The 22,576-nt window shown below is 31.4% G+C and overlaps 1 protein-coding gene across 1 annotated transcript in view; it reads left to right on the top strand.

Annotated features, from left to right (window-relative positions):
• Positions 1-5,725: 5,725 nt before the first annotated feature.
• LOC143228353 (uncharacterized) overlaps positions 5,726-22,576 on the top strand; it is a 60,268-nt gene continuing 43,417 nt past the window's right edge. The window contains exons 1-5 of the mRNA XM_076459621.1: positions 5,726-5,740; positions 7,163-7,227; positions 10,975-11,120; positions 17,647-17,883; positions 19,722-20,084. Coding sequence (XP_076315736.1) covers positions 5,726-5,740; positions 7,163-7,227; positions 10,975-11,120; positions 17,647-17,883; positions 19,722-20,084 — 826 coding nt within the window. The remainder of the gene's footprint in view (positions 5,741-7,162; positions 7,228-10,974; positions 11,121-17,646; positions 17,884-19,721; positions 20,085-22,576) is intronic.

The following is a 22,576-nucleotide window of genomic DNA, read 5'->3' on the forward strand; positions in this document are numbered from 1 at the left end:
TAGAAGTGAAATAAGTAAATCAGAGAAAGAAAGAATAAAACTGGATTCAGCCAAAAATAATAATGAAATAAATAAATAACGAAAAAAAAAGAATAAAAGTGGATTCAATTTCACAGACGTCAATAACATGTTAAGTGTTTTGTTAAGCATTCCAAACGCACGAGTGAGCAATTTAGCTAACTTGGTTTTAAATTCTAATCCTTACCAACTGATTTTCCGTAAAAGCCAGTGCAGAGAAAAGCTTAAGCATAGTTTCAAAGTTTAGGGATAAAGAAAACAAAAGGCATTGGATAATAAACCCCTAAACGCTTTCTGTTTCAGTGAATGGTTACTAACTCTCTTCAAAAATTATATTTTTTTCATCTTAGGTTAGTTTGCTTGCACATCGTGTGCAGCGGAATGAAATCGTGGTAAGAAATTTAAAGGTACTGAAGGAGCTTTACTTGCAGAAAAAATAGAAATGTGAATTTTATTTTTACTTTTTATTCTTTTTTTTCTGCAACAGATATGTATTAAAGTCACTTCTAATCTTGAACGCACTCAGAGGAAGATCATTTTTAAAAGCTTTATTATCGATCCTTTAGCTTCGAAGATTAAAATCGCATAGTTGTTTGAATGTATTCTAAGGCTTAATTGAATATCTGTTGTTGAGAGGAACTAAGGTTATTTAAAGTAAGGAAAGCCGTCTGTAGTTTATACAATAATAAAACTAAAGCTAGGAATGATTTATAATTTTGCTTTTTATTGAAATGTATCATTAAAGGTTCTACGGAATGAATTTATTAAAATAATGGTGATATTTCGTAATTAAGCAGAAATATTTTGCTTGCAGTATAGGTTTGTTCACTATTTTTCTATGTCAGAATGCTTAATTTTTAGACGAAAATACCGGTATAGGTTTTTCAATATTATTCTAATTCTATACCAGAATACTTAGTTTCTTAGTTTTTAGACAAAAATACCTCTCGATTTACTCAGGATTGCAGCAGTAATACTGCATTTATAACTTATATCTGCACAGTTTTTAATCGCTGCTGAAGTGAAGTCACAATTGATGAGTAATTAATTAAAGAAAATGTTATTTGATATGATGGTGAATGTTATTATATTTATTTGTTTACCTTATGAATATAACTAAGGAATTTCAATATATAACAAGTAATATATCATTCCTAAAATAAAAGCATACTTGAAGAGATCATAACAGTAAAAGTGTTTTTACTCTTAGACCTTTTGAATTATTGGATACTTACAGATCTATGAGAATATGTTTCATGTTATGTACTTCTGAAGGTATACCGATGAAAATAGATTTATATAACGATCATTACTTAAATAAATAATATTTGTCTTTTGACTCCAATTCTAGATTTTCTTTATAATATAAGATAATTTTTTTATAATTTCTGTTTATGATATGTATTTATGTATTTATTTAAGTATATCTGAAATCAAATCATAATGAAAGTATTTATTGTAGACACTATATAAAGTTTATTTTAGAAAATTGTATACAACATGTTTAATTTCATGATTATTTTTACTGTTTATTCTTTAATTTGAATTTCATATCATGTTAAAATCGTAAAATTGTGTAGTATTTTAAATTGGAAAACGACCGATTGTCTTTTGTTTTCATTTTATAATGTGACGATTGACAGATCTTTAATACTTTGCTTTAAAACTAAAAATAATTTTAATTAGGGTTGTTAATTAGATAATGGATGTAGCGAAGACCAAAACAATTCTCGAAAAAACTACCAGTTACACTTCACGATACTGTCTGTATTTTATTATTTAATTGTTCTTGAACTGAAAATAAATGACATATTTATTTATTTTTTATGCAGAGAGCACAAAATACACAATCAGCTTTAAACTTTTCAACAAAAACCTTGATCACCACCGTTATCAGCTACATCTTGAATCAGCGGTAAATATTTTGCAATATATTACTATTATCATTGAAGGTAAAATTAATTCTTGATTAATAGAATCAATAAATATTTAAAACTCTTAAGTACAATTAAAGGTTCCGCATCACCTAGTATAAAATGTTTAAATATATTATATTTTATAATACTAGACTTATTTCTAAAATGGAAATCAGTACTGTTTTAGATATTTTTGTTAATAAGATATGTTAATGGCACAAATCTTGGCAATATATCTGAAATAAAAAGATTTGTATAAATAACAGATTTTTAAAGGTTTTAATGGGGTTAGATATTTTACGTTGAGTTAGATGCTATGTTGTATCTTTTAAAATACTAGGTTTCGTGATTTCGTCTTTGAAGTGTTAAATAAGGTTTGTGATAAATGGGTCTGCCTAAATAAAAAGTGTTAATTACATTGTTGAACTACCTTTCCTTTATTTTAAATATTCGTCCAAAGATGTCTAGTTATACCTGTTCCTAATTTTGAAGTGATAAACTTGAAGAAACCCAACTAATGAAGAGTATCAACCAGAAACTGTTTTCTGACCGAATAATAGAACTCGAACGTCACTGTTAAAGCACACCCACGACCTTAAGGTTCGAAGCACATTTGTGCTAGAACAGGACACCAATCCTGCACAATCAAACTCACAGTCTTGACACGTTAGGCCCGCAATGATATGAATGTGAAAGTTAGCTAAGAATAACATTTCGTGAGAAACCGAGTTTAATTCATAAGTAGTTACAGTGATTGTAGATACGCTGTGATAAAATAATATACTGATAGACGAAATGCTTCAATAATAATAATATATGTACATTGTATTTGAATATGATAAACATCTCACATATTTCTAAACAAACAATCAAACGTAGATGTCATACTCATATAGAGTGTTGAGTACATTGTTATGAAAGAACTTTGTAGCTTCACCACACTCTTAGACCCTCTCACCATGTCCGTTCATGATCTATCTGACAATTGTAAATCTTAACATTAACTCTGCTGCGTAAACGTATTCGTTGTAGAACTGTCATGTCCAAAGCACGATCCATCTCGCTGCACGTTTCCAATGATATATCTGGTGTATAAGAATAAAGATTTCCATCATTATTATTTATTTTACAGAGACCCATAAGAAATTTGACTGATTTCTGTTCTTATAGAAAAGCATGAATTCCCACTTCAATATTGATTTGTTTGAGGTATGTGACAGTTGAACGAGTTGTAAGACTGAATGTCTTGTTTATATCAATCAACTTTTTACCTGTTGGCATCGTTTCCAGATCGAGATATTTCTTGATTATGTTGCTTAATGTAGAGCTTTTATCACTGACCTTTCTTTTCCTGGATTCACATCTGTTACAATACTACACACTTTTCTTGCCACAACTGAGGTACGAAATGTTGCAGATCTCTGTCTGGATGGTCCAAATGCTAACTAATTCCACATTCCTTTGTTTTTAATGTCGTTAAGATATATTCATCTCAGAAATTCTAAATTCCCGATCTGTACACATCTTCATAATTTCACTGTATGGTTGTTTTGCGTCGAAAAATCACTGTTACACACAGTTCTCAGAAGCAGTAAATTTTCGGTGACATTGTAATACCAATGACTAAATAGAGTTATGATACATTCTTTTACCCAGTGGCTCTATTTCGGCTGTGTGACAAACTGATTTTCATCGTCACAATTGTTTTAACATGAAGTACCAAACCGACTGTATAACATATATGTAGATAACGTGTTGTATTAACGTTGCTATGATCAATATTTACCCAATATATAATAAAAACTTTATAACTACCTGGATTAACACTAATCCGTATGCTAACTAGAACACTGAAAGTGCCATACTTCGATACGTTTTAAACAATGTGCAAAATAATATGTCAAAAACGTATATCTCGTCCACTATATCATTAATGTAACATTTTTAATATTCGTAGCAATTGTGTGTATTTGCAAACACGCACGAAATAACAGCAAAAGAAAAGTTTTATATACACCATGTATTGAGTAATGATATGTTGAATGTTGACTTTAAAGTAAAAAGCGTTTTTAAAATGTATACAATGTATGTAAATATATGTAAACTGCAAGATTTATGAATTCATAAAACATTTTAGTCCTACTTTATTAAATGTCTTATATTTTCAATATAAACAATATTTGAATAAGCATGTAACATGAAACTTTAATGAAAAACGAGACTTGGATGAAATAATACCTCTGGAATGCAGCAAGCATTAAAAATTAGCAAGAATTTTAACCTTATAATAATGTAACGGCAAAACCTGTCATTTGAAAGAAATAAAAAATACTTGAGAAACATCACAAGACGAATCTTTTTGCTGTTGTTGTTCTTGCTCCTGTGTGTGTTTTTCTTAAAGCAAAGCCCCATCGAGCTATCTGCAGTGTCCAGGGGAATTGAACCCCTGATTTTAGACTTACAGCTGTATATCAGTGGAGGGACTGCTATTTCTACATATAAAATAAATTTCAACGGCATGAAAACTTTACCATAGTTTAGTTGATGTTTTATAACAAGGAGTATGCATTAAATCATTTTATAGCACTTTTGTCCATAAGATTAATTACCTATGGCATCATCCACCCCTCCTCCATTGGTTAAGCGGTTAGTATGAAGATTTGTAATGCTAAAAACTGGTTTTGGATACACGTGATCAACTGTAACTGTTTTTTGTTTAATAACAAAAACGACAAGCCATAAAACAGGTTTTTAATCTTTTTGTATCTTTTTAACGTTCTGTCTTGTCTACCAGAATAGTTGAACTTATGACAACCAGCTGGATAACACAGATGATTTTGTAGCATTTTAAACAAGCAATAAACAGAAAGGTAGTTATTTAACACAAAAATTAAACACTAGTTTTATTGATTTCTTAGATATTTTGCGTAAAGCATCATAAGTATTATCTGCGCATCTGATTGACTAGAGCAGTGGTTCTTAACCTGGGGGTCTTTTGAAGTTTCTCGGGGGTCGCGGAAGGTTTAAGAATTATTGGGGAAATCACGGAGCAGTTTGTAGCTTTTGTGGAAAGTGCCTGTAACTGCCCACCAATAAGAAACACGCTGAAGTGCGGCAGTTGAACCGCGTCGAGATGCTTGTTGCGCAACCACCTGTCTAATTTTGAGAAAAATTGTTATATATTACAACGTTTTGAATTGCCTAAAGTTTTTTAACTGTATAATATTAATATATCAAACTTAAAATTTAAATATCAAAGTTTCCATCGTATTTAGTACATTTTCTAATATCTGTCATTTAAAAGCAATTCTAGAATATAGTTGGTGTAAGAGTACTTTGATTAAAGCTATCTTGTGAATACACTAGTGTTTTGTGAGATATATACATAATTTTTCATTTTCATCTTTGCGATTTCAGATAAAACGCTTAGCGTTTTTCATTTAATCACATTACTCATTGACTGAAACTGTTTTGTAAAATAAAAAATGACGGTTTCAACTGATGCGTTTATTTTATTTAAATATTTATAATGTTGTTTCTCCGCCAAATAAAACCCAATAATTAATATACCGGACTGTGTACCTAGGGTTTCATGGTTTGCGTCTCCTAACCATCAAAGAAAATTTCAGTTTCTGGTATATTAGAGTTCAACCAGCTTTCGTGTGGTTTTGTACGAGTTCCAACAACCAAACGAATAAACTATTTTATCCGGATGAGAAGAAGTCAGTTAAGCAGGGATCATGAAATTACTGTCAGGTTTATTTTCTAATTCATCAAAAAATCTTTCGTCCATGGAGTTAGTTCATGTGAGTGTAGTATGGATCTAACCCTACATCCATTTCAGTAGACAATCAATCAAACAGGCAAGTGAAGAGCTGTTTAAAAATAATATGCACACATACTTCTTTCTCAAACCTGGAGTTATGAACAATTTAAACGTACTTGAAAATCATTTTTATTAGTTATTTGTTTTGTTAGGATAAATGTCTGATTACGTATTACACATTCATGGGAAAACACATGGAATATAAAGCAAAGTACAGATAAAAACCACAGGTCATTGATATTGGAAAATATAATCGCTACGTTATTTTTATCATGAGACAAAATCATCTTCTTGAAAACACATTTGGTTGCATTTATGATAAATGAAATGTATGGCTCAACATTATGTACATGTGCATATAACATGCAAAACGTATGTTATAAAAAGAGATATAAGTCGCATGTTGTTTCCATAACCATAACAACTCAACTGTCACTTATCTCAAGCTGCTTGAGAATCCAACAGATATTAGTGCTATTCCGCACATACAAGTTAAGTCATCTTATGTTGCGCCCATAGATTTCTGTGATTTTGTTTTTCCCAAACGGCAACTGAAAAACCGTCGTCTTCGTACACCAGATATATTATACAAAAACCCTGCAAACTAAAGTTATCTGTCTTGGACATTATAGCGTTAAGATAAGATTTTTTGCAATAGAAGTTACACTGTAGGATTGTTTTCAAAATTTACGGTCGTTATATAGAGTATCAGCGAGTACACTGACTGTAACGACGTGGTGAGGCGTAAAAGTTATTTAAATGTAACGTACTCAACCACTGTATTTGTTATTTTGAGGTTGAGATGAGTCTGGGGTAATATGACAAAAGTTTAAAGATATAAAAAATATAAAGAAATTGTTAATTGTAAGTCTACGTAGTTCACTCGAATTGAGAAGAAACCTGAATAATAAGTGGTGATAAGTAAAAGCAATTGAAATAACATTTAAAGATGTTTTTTTTTTTCATATTACCTATAAATAAGTATGACAATGTCCGTGTTGATAAGAGGTATTTTATTTATTTAAACATTATTATTAATGCTAGATTAACGTTAATTATGAAGTGATACTTTTAATTTGGGTTCGTTGCATTATTTTTTAACCATCGATGTTACCTCAATGGATTAAATGACCTTTGACGTTGTGTTTTTTCTATGTTTTCACATTAATTTGTCTCTGTAAGCTAGTAATAATTACAGAAATGTTACTATTTAACAAGGATGACCCTGAACAATTGCCATAAAATCATTGTACAAAATATTATACCTCTAGGTTTAGTGTAATATAATAAATATAGAGCAACAACGAATCATGTAACTAAGATTTTCAGAAGCATAAGACAATATTAATACTAAAATAGTGGTGATTATAAAAAATCTAAATATCTGTGGTTTATTTCATAGCTGTCATCACTCTTCAAACCATATATATTGAAGAATGTGGAAAATTTGACGGCATTGCATTTCAAGTAAGTTAAAAATTAATTACTTGACTTTCAAACTAATTTTCTTTTATATGTTTTCATATTTAGACGTACTATGTCCTTATAAATGATTATTGTATTTGACCCTAAAATCATTAGTCAATCATATAGAAGCTGTAGTGTTTTGTATGGCAACTTTGAGCAAGAGAAATTCCACTACACCAATTTCTTGCATAAAAGTATATGTACGTTTAGGGTTCTACTTCCTTCTCTAAGAAAACGCAAGAAAAACCCCAAAATGTTTCAGCGTTAACACTTTTCAGACCAAGATTTTTTTTCCTCAACATCACTATTTTCACACTGATTTACACTGACGTGGGAACGATTTTCAACACGTTCATGCCGTGTTGGACATTGTGCGCACTTACCAGAAACAGCGATAAATGTTCTTAGACCATTTCTTACGAAATTCGTTGGCTGAGGTCTGATCAATCGTATATACATCTGTCAATCACTGAGCAATCTGAAACAATGAAAATAGTTACAAAAAGAAGAACGACGCATCTCAGTCTTATTGTACTCTTTGTTTTACGGGTTTTTCTTTCCTTTTTGATCGATTTTAATGCTCTTGGACGATATCTCTTTCCGATTAACCTCCACAGGAACCCTATCGTGATTGCATCCACAATATTTGCAATACCTGCAAGCATCATACTTTCCAGTTTCGAACTTACAACTAAGACTAGTATAAACATGAATCCTAGTATATATTTAATAATTTAATATTGCAAAAATATCTTTTTTACGTAAATTAGTGTGCAAAAGACAAAGGCACAATCGAGAGTAAACATTCATTTTCAAATGAAGATTTTCCTGCAAGTTTGAAGCGATGACTAAAACTTTGTATTATTTAAAATCTTTCCATAAACTTATTGTTTAAAAACAAATTTAGTATTTTTTTAAAATTTTGATGGCCATAATTTCTCCGAATCTTAGGGTAAGAAATGATATTATATACCGTATTTTCCGGTTAATAAGCCGAATCGCCGAATAAGCCGAGACCAATTTTCAGCTCTGAAAATGAGGGTTTTTGCTTATTACCGCCCAATAAGCCGAAGCCATTTTAAGAAGTGACAAGTTTCTTCAAAATGATTTCTTAGTCTCGTTTAAGCGTCAGCATGCATGTTGTGTGTGATCATTGGCATTCTGTAGTAAAGCAGAACGTGTCGTATTGAGACAGAGATGGAATCAATATGTCATTCGTTATTGGCTCCACTCACTGTAATTAGGTGACCAATGAAATTCCACAAACAACGTTTCACTGTAGTCTTAACGTGCTTTGCTGATGGGACAAAATTACCGCCTATGGCAATTTTCAAAAGAAAAACATTTCCTAAGAAGAAATTTCCGAAAGAGTGATCGGCCAATAAGCCGACCCCCAAAAATTAGGTCCAAAATTTAGGGCCAGAAATTCGGCTTATTAGGCGGAAAATACGGTAATTCAATATATAACATATTTTTTTTTTATTTTCTGTTGTCAAATAAACACAGTAACACCACCAAATTGTAGGTTGTAGTTCATGTAATGAGTTTATAAAAGAGCATTTCATTTTCATGCTCATGCTTTACCAGTGAAGATTATTGAGCTAATTTTTTTATAAGTGTTAAATGTTTTTGTATTTTTCATGTTCTAGCTATGATGGGTAAAATCTATAATCGTTTTTCTGCTTTCTGTTTAAAGAATTTGCAAATATGTTTTCAATACTTGTAACATTTATTTTCGAAATATCTATACAGGATTACCAGATACAATCAGGTATGATTGTGTATTGCATTGACTTAAAATATTTCATTTATACTTAGCTATGAAAATGTTTTAACTTGGATCCTAAATTTTTAATATAAAGTAAAAAATACATGTGTTTTAGTAGAAAATAGTTTGAGGCATAAATTTGAGCACGTTTTCTTACGTTATTAGATTAATCTAGGTAGATTATTGAACTGTTCTCCTTGACTACTTTTAATTGTCCATACTGCAATAGAACATTTACTTAAATAAAATGTAACGTTTAGTATTCAAAAACGAATTTCAATTACAATTAGAACTTTTAAACATAATAATCCTTAGAAAAGTGTTTGTAAAATAAAGCGTTCCATATAACAAGAAACTATTCAAAATTTCATCTTTGTTCGCCCCTCGGCAGTTTGTACATACTACAACGTGGTGTATTAAAAATATTTGAGCAATATACCTAAAAAATAAAACAAAGAGACCACATTTATTACGCAAAACAAATTTATATACTTCTCTATAGGTATCTCTACAGTTTTTAAATATTTTGACTCGTACAATGTAAGTTTAATTAGCTTGAGTACTTGAAACCTAATTCCACATCTACGTTACTAATAAGTTTTTATTTGGTTTAAAAAGCATACAAATGAATAATTTTTGACAAACTTTTGCAAGTTCAAAAATGAAAGAAATGTCAACTTTTCCAATATTTCATTGCCTTTAACAAAACGAAAACTGAAATGGGACGTAAAAAACAATATTCTAGCTGGAAAACAAATGGAAAATTTCCTGAGGGAAAAGAAACAAACTTATTATTTTTTGTTTGAAGATAAACTGAAGCATAGCCTATTCTTCCCAAAATTGCACTTTCACATTGGTTTGTGATATGGTGTTACCTGTACCCTCGCATGATTTTGATACGACCATTATATGGCAGTTCTTGGCTCGTGGCCCAGAGGAATTTTTTAAAAACTGCATAGTCCTAATATTGAATATTTTGTTATATTGATCATTATTTGAGTGCTATGAGTGACTTTGATTTTGTTAAGCAAGATACTTTTAGAATAAAGAGGAAACTGGTCAGAGATATATAATCCTCTTATCTGAAATACCTTACAATATAGTTGTTAATAATTTTAAACAATGAATGCCGTGAAAAGTTATTTTCCTATTTTAATTTAAACTTATCACTTGATATTCATAAGAAATCCTTTTTAAATCATGCGCATGTAAAGTATTTTATAGGATTTTCCACAGAAAACTGAAATAAACTAAACTTTCATTACATCTATTTTTAATTTATGTTTAGAACAGCATAGATATCAAAGTTTTAGATATCAAAGAAATGTTCCGCAGTGTAACTTATTATTTACCTGAACTATTTAAAGCACTTAAAATATCTTTCAAGTAAATAACTAATACAGTGGAGCGCCGTTAAGCCGCGGTATTTAGGGGTCAACCTGCTTAACCGCGGCTTAAGTGGTCCGCGGCTTAAACCTTTGTGACTGAAAAGCCGAAGTCGCCAACAGCTCCGCCGAGGAGCCTCATCCGGGCCATTGCGTGATCATTATATCGGATTATCGAATTAAAAATAATACTTTAATTATTGATCACTTTTTTCACGGATTTACCGCGGATTAACTTTAATGCATGGAGAAGTGTGATTCGGTAACAATGGCGGCCTCCATAAAGTTGACATAAAGAGCGGATAAGGTAGATTAACGGTCGATTTCTATTGTAATATATTTTATTTATTTCCCAAATTAAAGCAAATCCTTTTTAAATATCCCCTTGAAGTTATAAAGCCAGGATTAAATTCGTAAGCCGCGTTTTTACACGTTCTTAAATTAGCGGTGAGACGCGATAATTCTCGCTCACATCGATCACAAGACTTGCTACAGCGGCTTAAGCGATTTCGCGGTTTACTGATCCGCGGCTTAATGGCGCTCCACTGTAATTTGTTCTCAAGCGGTTTGTAAATATTTCTATTTACTCCTTAGGCCTGATGCTATTGTACAGTTTCATTTTTTTGGACAAAAAGATGATGATGAAGGCATAAAAAGAATAGTCGAAGGAGTTCTGAGAAAAGGACAGATAGGCCGGTATGGTGTAGACAGAAATTATGTACAGTTTCAACAAGAACCATGTGAGAAATCAATATTCACTTTTTTATCTTTAAGATTTATACTCAAAATATCTTAATTATATTTACAGACATTGTACATATATAATGGTAGATATTATACATGTTTGAAATATTTACAGTCGATTCTGAAAATTGTATACATAGATGAATTAGTTATATACAATTGACGTTGTTGCACTTTATATTTGCATTTAGGTTTAGACATCTTTTAATAGCACTAATATATCTGCCTGTTGCTCATTATTCTACTTTTTATCCATAACTAAGCAGTTGTCTTTTTATAAAGGTCTATGCAGGTGTCTGTTTTTGTAAGTTATTATTCTAGGTTCTTTCTAATAAAGATAAACATTGTAGGTAATTAGAAATATTAATTAAATTGAAATTATTTCCAAGGACGTGTCCCCCCAGTGACATAGCGATATATCTACGGACTTACAACGCTAGAAACAGGATTTTGATTCCAGTGATTAAAGGAAAACTGCTAGCTCATTGTATAGCTTAACTTCAAATAAACTCACAAACATAATTGATAAGTTCTAGCATTCTTGAGATAGTAGAAACAAATACTGTTATTTTTAATATTTTAAAGAATAGGTTAAGCAGAGATAATTACTATTAGTCGAGTGTTTATTCAAATAATTTGTCTTTCATTACTTAAATATTGATAATTAATTATTCTTATTATTTTACTATTATTTAAATAATACTCTACACAGGTAGCAAAATATCTTTGTTTTAACATTTACAGTTACAAGACATTAAATTTAGTAAAACAGCATGTGAGGCCCGGCAATTCCAAGTGGTTAAGGCACTTGACTCCTAATCCTAGGGCTGCTGGTTCGAATCATCGTCACACCAAACATGCTCGTCCTTTCAGCCGTGGGGGCGTTATAGTGTTACGGTCAATCCCATTATTCGTTGGTAAAAGAGTAGCCCAAGAGTTGGCGGTGGGTGGTGATGACTAGCTGCCTTTCCTTTAGTCTTACACTGCTAAATTAAGGACGGTTAGCGCAGATAGCTCTCGTGTATCTTTACGCAAAATTCAAAACAAAACAAACCAATTATTTTTCATACAAACATTTCAATTAATAGTTCAATATTATTCACAAACATCTTATCCGACATTAATCGCGGCGGGCATTTATTTTCAAACAAAAGTAAACATTTGTCATATAACTTAATAAGCTGTTTTGAGAGCACAAATATAGTTTTAATTACCTTTAATTCCACCTATTCCTGGTATTATTGTAATTCGTATCCAAATCTCTATTCTTGCTGTAAATCTTCTTAACCTCTTCCTTAACTTCCTTTTCTACAAATGTGACAATATCATTAGTAGCATCTGATTTTTCATAATATTCCGATTCGTTATGCAATCGACCAAGCAAACAAATATGTATCTGTTTCTGTTTGTCCTTCATTCCGTAGATTCTCTGTACGCACATTTTAGATAAATAATAAATGAAGTTTCCCAAAATTGACACTGAACAACTTATCTAAAATCCACAATGACATATGAGCGTTTCATGTTATTTCTAACATATCAATTGAGCATCAGTTCTCTGAATCATTGGGTCAGAAATAGCTTTCTCGATTTATTTCCATCAAAAAAGTATTTATAAATGAAAATTATATCATTTTTGTTTTTCAGTCTTTGTTGCGTATAGTTTCACATAGTATTTTAAATATTTTATTTTCAATGTAAAATAACTATCCATTAATCATAAAATTAATTTAGTTGATTTTGAGTATAATAACAGATGCATATGTGGTCCATCCAATAACAACTGACACTATCTGAATGTGATGTTCGGTGACATCCAAAGAAAAAACGATTCATGTACTTCTTTCAAGCTGTCACTGAAAACATGCCGTGATCCAATTGTGATTTATCTTGCATCTTTATTTCAAACAAATAATGCTTATTAGGTTCTTGCAATTCCTGAACAGGGTGACTAATGTCCGAATTGTATACATTGATGTATTCTTAGTAACCAATAAGAAAACGGCCGAACTTATGTAATTTATTACTCAATCAATCAACGAACCACCATCCTTGAACCAGAGCCCAGCATGTTTTCAAAATGCTTGAGAAGCATTTAACAACTAAATTACTTAATTTTTCTGTCGCCAGCTTTGAAGTGAAGCTAATTTTAGTACATACAAAAAAAACTTTAGGAATGACCACTTTACACAGTTCACATGGTCATAAACATGCTGAATCGGGATTGCATGTGAAAGAATGTTTATCACAAGATGTTGTTTTCGATAGAACATTTATAAAAGGTCGCAAAATGTATTCCAGTGTTGACAAGAGAAAAGTGTAGAAGTTGGGAGAGATGACTCACACTTGTGGTTGTTCACTTGATGTAATGGAAAATTATTTACTTGTCGTCTTCGCTGAGCAAGATAGTTGATTTTTCATTTGATCTTTTGCACAAATTAACTATTTTTCGTTATGCACAAGTTTGTGCACCCTATACTACAAGCGCAAAAAAAAAATATGTAAATAATGGCTGACTCGCCAAAGTGTGTGTATAGAGAATTTATGGTATGAAGGACAAACACATAAACAGATACGTATTTGTTATGATTTTATGATTTAAAATTGAAACTTACATTGAAAATAAAACATTTGCAATACTATATGAAACTATACACAACAAAAACTGAAAAACAAAAATGATATAATTTTAATTTATAAATAGTTTTTAATGAAGAAAAAATCAAGAAAGCTGTTTCTGATCCAATGATTCGGAGAACTGATGCTCATTTACTATTTATCTAAAATGCCTACAGTTGAAAGTATTTCTTAAAACTACTTGTATTTTTAACCACTATTTCTGAGTATCTTACAACATGCTTCTTAGTCGCTTACGTTACTGGGCTTACAAACAAACATATTTATATTTATTACACCTATTTTAACCTAAAAGAATAACAGCGTAAACAAATTCTGGAAGGTTCCAGACCATTCCTGGAAGTATTAACAATAGGTTGTTCTCTCATATTATCTAAAATGTTCTCTGCTGTTCCTTGTTGACTGAACGAACTCTGGTGCTATCCAATAAAAGCAATGAAGAATAGCTCCCCCAGTGGCACAGCGGCATGTTTGTGGACTCGCACCGCTAGAAACCGGGTTTCGATACCCGTGGTTGGCAGAGCACAGATAGCTCATTGTGTAGTTTTGTGCTTAATTCCAACTAACAACAGTGAAGATATATGTCAAGATTATCTTATCAGACAATAGATGTATACACAAATTATGTTTATTCATTGTGACTGATTAGTATTTATACGGTCGGGCATGGTCAGGTGGATAATCTGAGAGTCACGGGTTCGAATCCTTGTCACATCAAACATGCTCACCCTTTTAGCCGTAGAGGCGTTATAATGAGACGATCAATTCCACTATTCGTTGGTAAAAAGAGTAGCCCAGGAGTTGGCGGTGAGTGATGATGACTAGCTGCCTTCCCTTTAGTCTTACACTACTAAATTAGGGACGGCTAGTGCAAATAGCTTTCGAATAGCTTTGCACGAAATTCAAAAACAAACAGTATTTATACATCTCAGTGTAAAGTGTTGATGCTATTTAAGTTTGTTTATGGCATATTATTTATACGTCTATTTAAGAAAAACTTCAGGTTCTCATACCTAGATAGTAATTATTGCACAATTTGAACCAACTTAATCATGTTTGAAAATAAAAATGAAAACAATCACTAGTAATATTTCGAAGCAACATTACCAGTAAATTGGCTTTGGGGTACCTATTTACATCATTAATTACCAATTTAAACATAAATTATTGATTTTTTTTAATTCAGAGAATATTAGCTATTTTATAGTAATACTAATGTTGGAGAGAGAATCATGTGTTCGTGGTTGTTATTCGACTTATTTTAATAATTAAAAACAAAAAAGGTGGTGGGAGCTAGATGCAACCACTTTATGAGGACTAGATATATAAATACGCAGACATCTGTAAACAACTTTTATCATTTTCATATAAAGTATCCATGCATACGAATATGTTGTTATATGATAGTTAATCTGTAAATAATAATGAGTGAAAACATGAATATCTCTACATTTAAACTGAGTGTTATAATGGGTGACAGTCTACATTTAGTGTCTTTAACACAGATCATTTATTTGAAAGAACTCTTCCGTCAAGGTCTGTGAACAATAACAAAAAAGAGTGTAGTTTCCATTAGAAAAACCATTTCAACCAACCACTGGTGACAGATTGAGAAAATAAACGATTGAACAATCATAAAGTATAAAGTACAACATAATTTCAAGTAACAGATTCCTCCAACATTCATTAAGATTCAAGTATCTCCAGCTATAACATGCTATGTACATAATAAAATCTACCATATAAAGCTTACTAACCAGTCTAATAAACTTATTTAAATAAAAACAAGAAAAATTTAATAATTTGTACTTAGAGTACAAAGTGTGGATAGTGAACAGCTGGAAGCATGTTATGTAGTTATAGAGAGCCACATTTGACCATTTTGTTTGAGTATGTGTATGTATATATATATATATTCCAGTAACTTATTCCGTCCACGCTCCCGTGGTGGTCAAAAGAAGCACTACAAAGACACTCGAGGTTAGGCTAAAGGACTGAAACTTCAACATAAAATTTGGGAAACTCTTGTCCAAAACCGCCCATCTTGGAGGAGTACTGTCACAAAGCGAGCAGCCGCATATGAACAGCATTACATCATGATAGTCCAAACAATCGTGTAGCATGTAATGCAATAGGAAGGCAACCATCAAAAGCAACAAGTGACCCTGCTATTTTGCCATAATTGTGCCAAACATTTTCAAACCAGAAATTGGCTAATGAGTTACTTCCGAACATACAAAACCAATGGATGATGATAAAGATTATCCTCTTCAATGAAGAACGAACCAACAACATTCCAGTGTGGATATATGGTAGAGAAAATAAGTAGGGCATTAAATAGCATTTATATTTGACTCTAATTCTAGTTTTTCTATCAATGCAAGCTTCTTGAAGTTGTTTAATGCTGTGGGTAATATTATCCATGTAGGGTCTCAGTTTTGCCGCTTTTAGAGATTTCAGACATTCCAAAGACAGAGATGGAGTAGTTCACTACCCTATAAAGTCCAAGCTTAGTTGGAGGAGTGTGTCATTGGTGACTTCAGTAATCTTATCTGGCAAACAGCTGCGAAATCTCAGTTTATTTGAATATATTCAGGATGAGCTTGAATGTGTGTCTTTCACGACTATTTTCTGTCAACATGTCAACCAGCTACTGACTTATACCTAACATCAAACACTGTTATTTTAGCATCGTAATAACCTGATACTGTGTTTATTTCACGCTGTAATTGTAGTAAGACTTCCAATTCCAATATTATATAGGAATTGTATTATAGTGCTCGATTGAGGTACAAAACGCTATATTTTCTTATGTGAAACTGGGTGTTTAATAATAATTTATCTTCTTCAGGTTTTGTTAATAATTACTGATAAATGACTAGAATAAAAGAACTATTTAGTATTAAAAGTATATAAAAGAAAGAGAAAAATACATGTTAACATTTTATGTTTTCCATTTTTTACTGCACCAGTGTGTAGCAAACTTCATAAAGTCACGACAGATTTACAGGAAATGTCAGTGCAATATAGGTTATTGGCTATTACATGAAATAGACATCACCATGCTATTAAAGTTTACGTGTATGCTATACAAGTTCTAAGCTGATAAGGGTTTAAACTAAGTTCAAAGTGAATGTATTTTAACTCTCATATTATACAATATCTATATCATTCTATTTTATTCATAATTTGATGTTTCAGTCAAGTAAAGAGTATATACATATATTGAACAACTGAAATAGCTAGCGTAGTGCTAAATATAGTTGTATTTAAACGTTCTGTCAAATTTCTAGTTGTGTTTGAATAAACAGGCCTCCGATGTTTTATCGTCTTGAAATTTTTACGTGTTCTCCGGATTCTTCTGTACACTGAATTTGAAAATTATATCCATTTTTCTCCATCACGTACAGATTTTTCACGAAATGTCAAATGTACTTTTACATAAGTGAATTATTTTCATTGAAATTATGTCATATTTTGTTATACTTATAATGTTGACTGCCACTGGCTATAGAATTCTCCAGACCAATCGTGAAAGTCATTTCGATCCTTCTAGAACCCAAACATAACAAGCACAACGATAGAAATATTCATTGAGTAAATGAAATAATAATTTGATCTAAGTAAGATTCAATTTTTCCTGATTTGTAAAAAAATCTTTACATTATATTAAAATATGAATATTATTTTTTTTCAAAATCCACGTAGCTGAATTATTAAAACCAAAACAACTTTTATGAAGTATACATTCACAGGTCGGTGTTATCAGTGTGTAAATTACTTCTTATTAGATATTAAAACCTAAACTGTCAGTAATTAATTAGGACTTTTAAAGTTCTGGAAGACATTTTTGATCAATTAATTTTCACTCTTCCTTTTTTCTAGCCCTGAGTATTTTAAACGTTGAAGCATCACAGAAAATGCCCGTTGTGGAAGGTGCAGAGATTTCTCTTAGATGTATTATTCTCGGATCTAATAACATTAAAGTTCGCTGGTTTAAAGATAGATATCCAATAAACATTGATCAAGAGAACAGGACTTGGACAACTATTATTCCACAAGCCTCAAAACACCATTACACTGCGATATTAAAGATTTCGAAGGTTCATCACTTAGATTCAGGTAAGTATAAACAGAACATTACATCTGATTTTTTTTAGATATCTATTTAGAATTTTGATTCAAAGTTATGGTATACTTTGTTTAAGAATATAATTCTTTAAAAAAAATTGTGTGATGTTAGTTGTTCTTCTCCGTACTTCTGTAGTAAGGAGATGGAAATTGCACAATGCCAAAAATAACGACTTAAACTTCAAAGAGATTTTTAAGTAAGAGTTCTTGAAAGTCATAAACAAAGTCATAATAACCTCCTCATTCTGATATTTATCATAAATGGATGTCTGAATTTTACTGGATATTTTTACAAGAACCTAGCTTTAATTAAGAGTTTTCAAAAGTATATCGGTTTTGTTACATAATTATTTGTATTATTACTTATGGTTTGGCTAATTGTATTACCGTACACCATTAATATTACAACATCATATTCCTGCATTGTCTTTTTAAAACATTTGAATCCCAGCGTAGTCTGTTGCATAGCTTTCATGTAAGCAGATGCAACACACAACCATTTGGAAAATGACAGAAGGAAATAGCTACTATATCTTTAAATATAAATAGTTGTTGAAAGTAGCATTAACAGTACGAAAGTCTGGATAACCATAGTCTAACGACACATACCCAATTCCACTTTAGGTCAAATGGTGAAACAAAGGAAAACCACTGAAAGTTCTAACGTAGAATTACAAACTGTAACCCAAATATGGAATTTGAATCGTATTATAAAAACATACCCGTTGACCCGTCGTATATATAGTATTAAATCCATCACCCATAAATGTGTATTCATTTGTACAAGACAGTGCATCGGTTATATTCATTGAACTCCGTGCTGTTTGGTTTCAAGATTAGGTGCAACACAAACCATTTATCATAACAACAAATATAAAGTGTCGGTTCCCATAATAACTTTTACATTCAAACTTGAATGAAAAATCATTCGAAAAACCAGTATGTAAATAACTTATCCTAATAAACAACGTCTGCTTTCAATGAGAAAGTCAGAGTTTCACGGTAATATATATATATATATATATATAATACTTTATTTACGACTGTGTTAATTCATTTATGAAGAATTATTTGCTATTATATTGATGTAAGTTTGTACATATGGTTTACATTCGAATCTCTGGTAAGGATTGAGCTAAACGTGAATATCTTGTTATGCTGTATTATTTGGGACTATGTTGAATTGTAAACATTGATGGAATTCAATGTATAAGAAACGTACCTCTTTCAGTATTCTAATACACCACGTCATACTACACAGCATGTCGAAAAGTAAGACATCGCTAATAAAATACAAAATAAAGAGCTGGCTCTGTGATCTTTGGAGTAATAGACTAGTATATCCTTAAATTATACTATCCTTGAAACTGTTGTGCACGAGATTCAACGTCCACGAGTAGTTAATGGCGAGTGCTAATAGCAAAGTTCAGGCTGTAACTAATGCAAGGTGTGGTCCTCTCCTGATTAACTTGAGGTCCTGAGATTAAAACAGAAAAATGCTTTTTTTAGAATAAGTTGGGTTATAATATGCAAATATTATGAAAGTTTAGCATTAAAAATCGAGCATAACACAATATTTATATATTCTGTCAATTTTTTAAAAAATTTGGACTATCCTGAAGCACAGGGGTACTTTATTTCTCTGGTACATTGTATAATATTAAGGTTAGTTTCAATAGTGTCGCCTTACGTCTTTAAACATTTTCATGAAAATAAATTATTATATTGAGTTTGAAAAATAAGTTGTCATCTAATACAGATATCTGTAAGTAATTTTAAAAACGTACAATTTAAAAAGGAAATTTAGATGCTTATTTTAATATTTCCAGGAACTTTTACTTGCAAAGCTACTAACTGGGGAATAGTACGGGAGCAAAAGTTAGAAATTGAGGTGATTTCTTCACCTGAAATTTCAATATTCCCTCTATCCTTGACCATAAAGGAAGGAGATAAAGCTGTAATTACCTGTCTTTCGAAAGATATTTCTTCCAGAAAGGTTGGGTATAGTTGGCTTAAAGATGGTAGAATCCTAAATCCATCCAAACAACCTGAACATATTGAAGATATATTTCCAACAGGAAGTCGACTGATTGTCCACACTGTTAAGAAATCTGCAATATACAGTTGTATTCTGACCAATTTTGCAGGAATGACCAGAGCTGACAGTAGTGTAATGGTTTTGGACAAGACAAGTAAGAATAGGTTAATGATTCTAAGAAAAATTGGCCTGGCATGGCCAGGTGGTTAGGGTGCTAGACTCGTAATTTGAGGGGTGCGGGTTCGAATCCCCGTCACACCAAACATGCTCGCCCTTTTAGCTGTGAGGGCGTTATAAATGACGGCTATTCCCACTGTTCGTTGGTAAAAAGAGTAGCCCAAAATTTGGCGGTGGTGGTAATTACTAGCTGCCTTCTCGTACACTGCTAAATTAGGGACAGCCAGTGCAGATAGCCTTCTTGTAGCTTTGTGAGATATGAAGAAACAAAAAAACAGCTAATTTAACTAATACCTGTGTTAAGAATTTTATTGTAACTTTGTAACTATATGAGTACTTGTGTACTTGATTATGACAATGTTACAAATTTTGAGATATAGCAATAATAAGATCGTGCATGTTCGAGAGCTTAATGTGTTATATGTGTTTGTAATCTCTCCACTTAACTATCAGTTAACTACTACATGTAGTAATTTGCACTGCATTCGACCTAAATAGCCATATATACTCCTTGAAATAAGAAATAAAATATTTAGAGAATTATAATAATGTACATCACCTTTTTGAAATATAATATTAGGCTTTTCAATAGCGTACTAGATAATAACATTTAATGTATTTGATTAATGTGTATATGAGAAGTTTGACATTTTATATCGTAAACATTGCTATGAATACAAAATTAACTATTATGATCTAGAACATAATGCTAACAAGAAAACAAAAACAGTGTCATAACTGTTTTATCGCCATTTTCACAAAGTATTACCTAAAATATTTGAACAGTACACGTGGGAATGGAAGGTGTGTTTCGCTACTGGGATCCGCTGTTATTATGGAATGAGTCCATCTTTAACAATAACCTGGAGTCTTTTTACTAACATTGTAACCAATCATTGAAACATAGTTGGTATAAGAAACAACTAATACTTTGACAAACTAGGACCAACGTTTTGTGATATCAGGGTCTGCACTTTATCTTTCTCCAGTGGTATTCCGTAAAATCTCGTTGTGTTTAAAGTGGGTTCACATGAGACAATTGAAATGGTCAAAGCAGATTCTAGACTTTCAAAACGATGTCTTAAATATAGCGTGTGCTATTGTGTACTCGTTGTCCCATTAAAAGTTTATAAATTAAATAAAGCATTTACAATGTTAAGAGCTAACTAAGACCAAAACAAATTAGAGACCTTTAACATTCCCTAACGATTCCCCTAACTGCTTTCAAATTCAAATATATCTGTCCACGTTATATGATAAGTAACAAGATTCATCACTTTATATGATAGTTTCTCATTGTTTCTTTTCACTCCTATTTTGAAACTTTTGATAAGAATAATTTCCTTGCATTCACAGCTGTAATGAGAATTTTATAGACTGAAGCCTGCCCCTAAAATCCAACAAGATGAGAGTATTGAACAGAGTGGATTGCTGCTCTGCAGTTATTAAATATTTGGATGTTTGATGTAGTCCAGTATTGTGTTTTCAACTCACGATAAAGTTTAAGGTTCAAATGGGAAAATTAATGTTGTGTAGTTAGGATGATATAACGTCTAAATGTCTCCTGTGGTTTATAATGTTTTCAGCACACTACTCATTGTTAGGCATGAGTAGGTAGATTGAATTATCTTGGGTGATCTTACTTTCTGTGATGCATTCATTAGCCATTCGTCTTTAAAGGTCTTCTGAACTTGTTTCCTCACATCTCTTCTATACAAACGGCTGCTTGATTTGAAAGTTCAGTAGATCCTTTAACTAGGTGGAGGTGTGCTGTTTCAGAACCTCTGGAAATAACATTTATGCATGTTTTTAACATTCACCACAACACACTTTTCCAGCACACCTTCACTAGTATGAGGGCCATAACGTTTAATACATAGAAGTGTAATTATAATACATTCGAATACATACTAGTTTGACAGTTTTATTATATACTAATATAATGGCAACTCGATTTCAATGTAGAGGTGAGAAGCCAACAACTGCGCAACGTATGCTAGTGTACTGGGAATTTTGATCTTAATCAAATTGCTTTGTCGATAGAAATTCAATTTGGCAAGTGTTTTACTTTTATAAAGGTTTTCTAAAGTTTTGTATGCAATATGAGTGCATAACTTATGGTTAGAGATTGTGACAAATTGTAATTGTATCGTCAAATTCTATTTGTCTAATATAAAATGCGCTTTTTGACATCTATATGTTTACCAATTGTGAAACTAGTAAATAATCGGATATTTTATTGTATCTATAACATTTTTAACATTAAAGTTAAACTTGTATTATAATGTGAACACGATTAACGAAACTTTACATATACATTACCAGAATATAATACTTATGAAAATAGTAAATAAAATTAGTATAAAATGCAAATATAATGAATATATTTACCTTTTCTTGCATAAAAATGAAGTGCACTAGCATGAAGTAATGTGATAATAATTTACACTATCATTTGCTATCATCCGA

The sequence above is a fragment of the Tachypleus tridentatus genome, chromosome 10, assembly GCF_004210375.1.
Source record: "Tachypleus tridentatus isolate NWPU-2018 chromosome 10, ASM421037v1, whole genome shotgun sequence".
NCBI classification, from domain to species: Eukaryota; Metazoa; Arthropoda; class Merostomata; order Xiphosura; family Limulidae; genus Tachypleus; species Tachypleus tridentatus.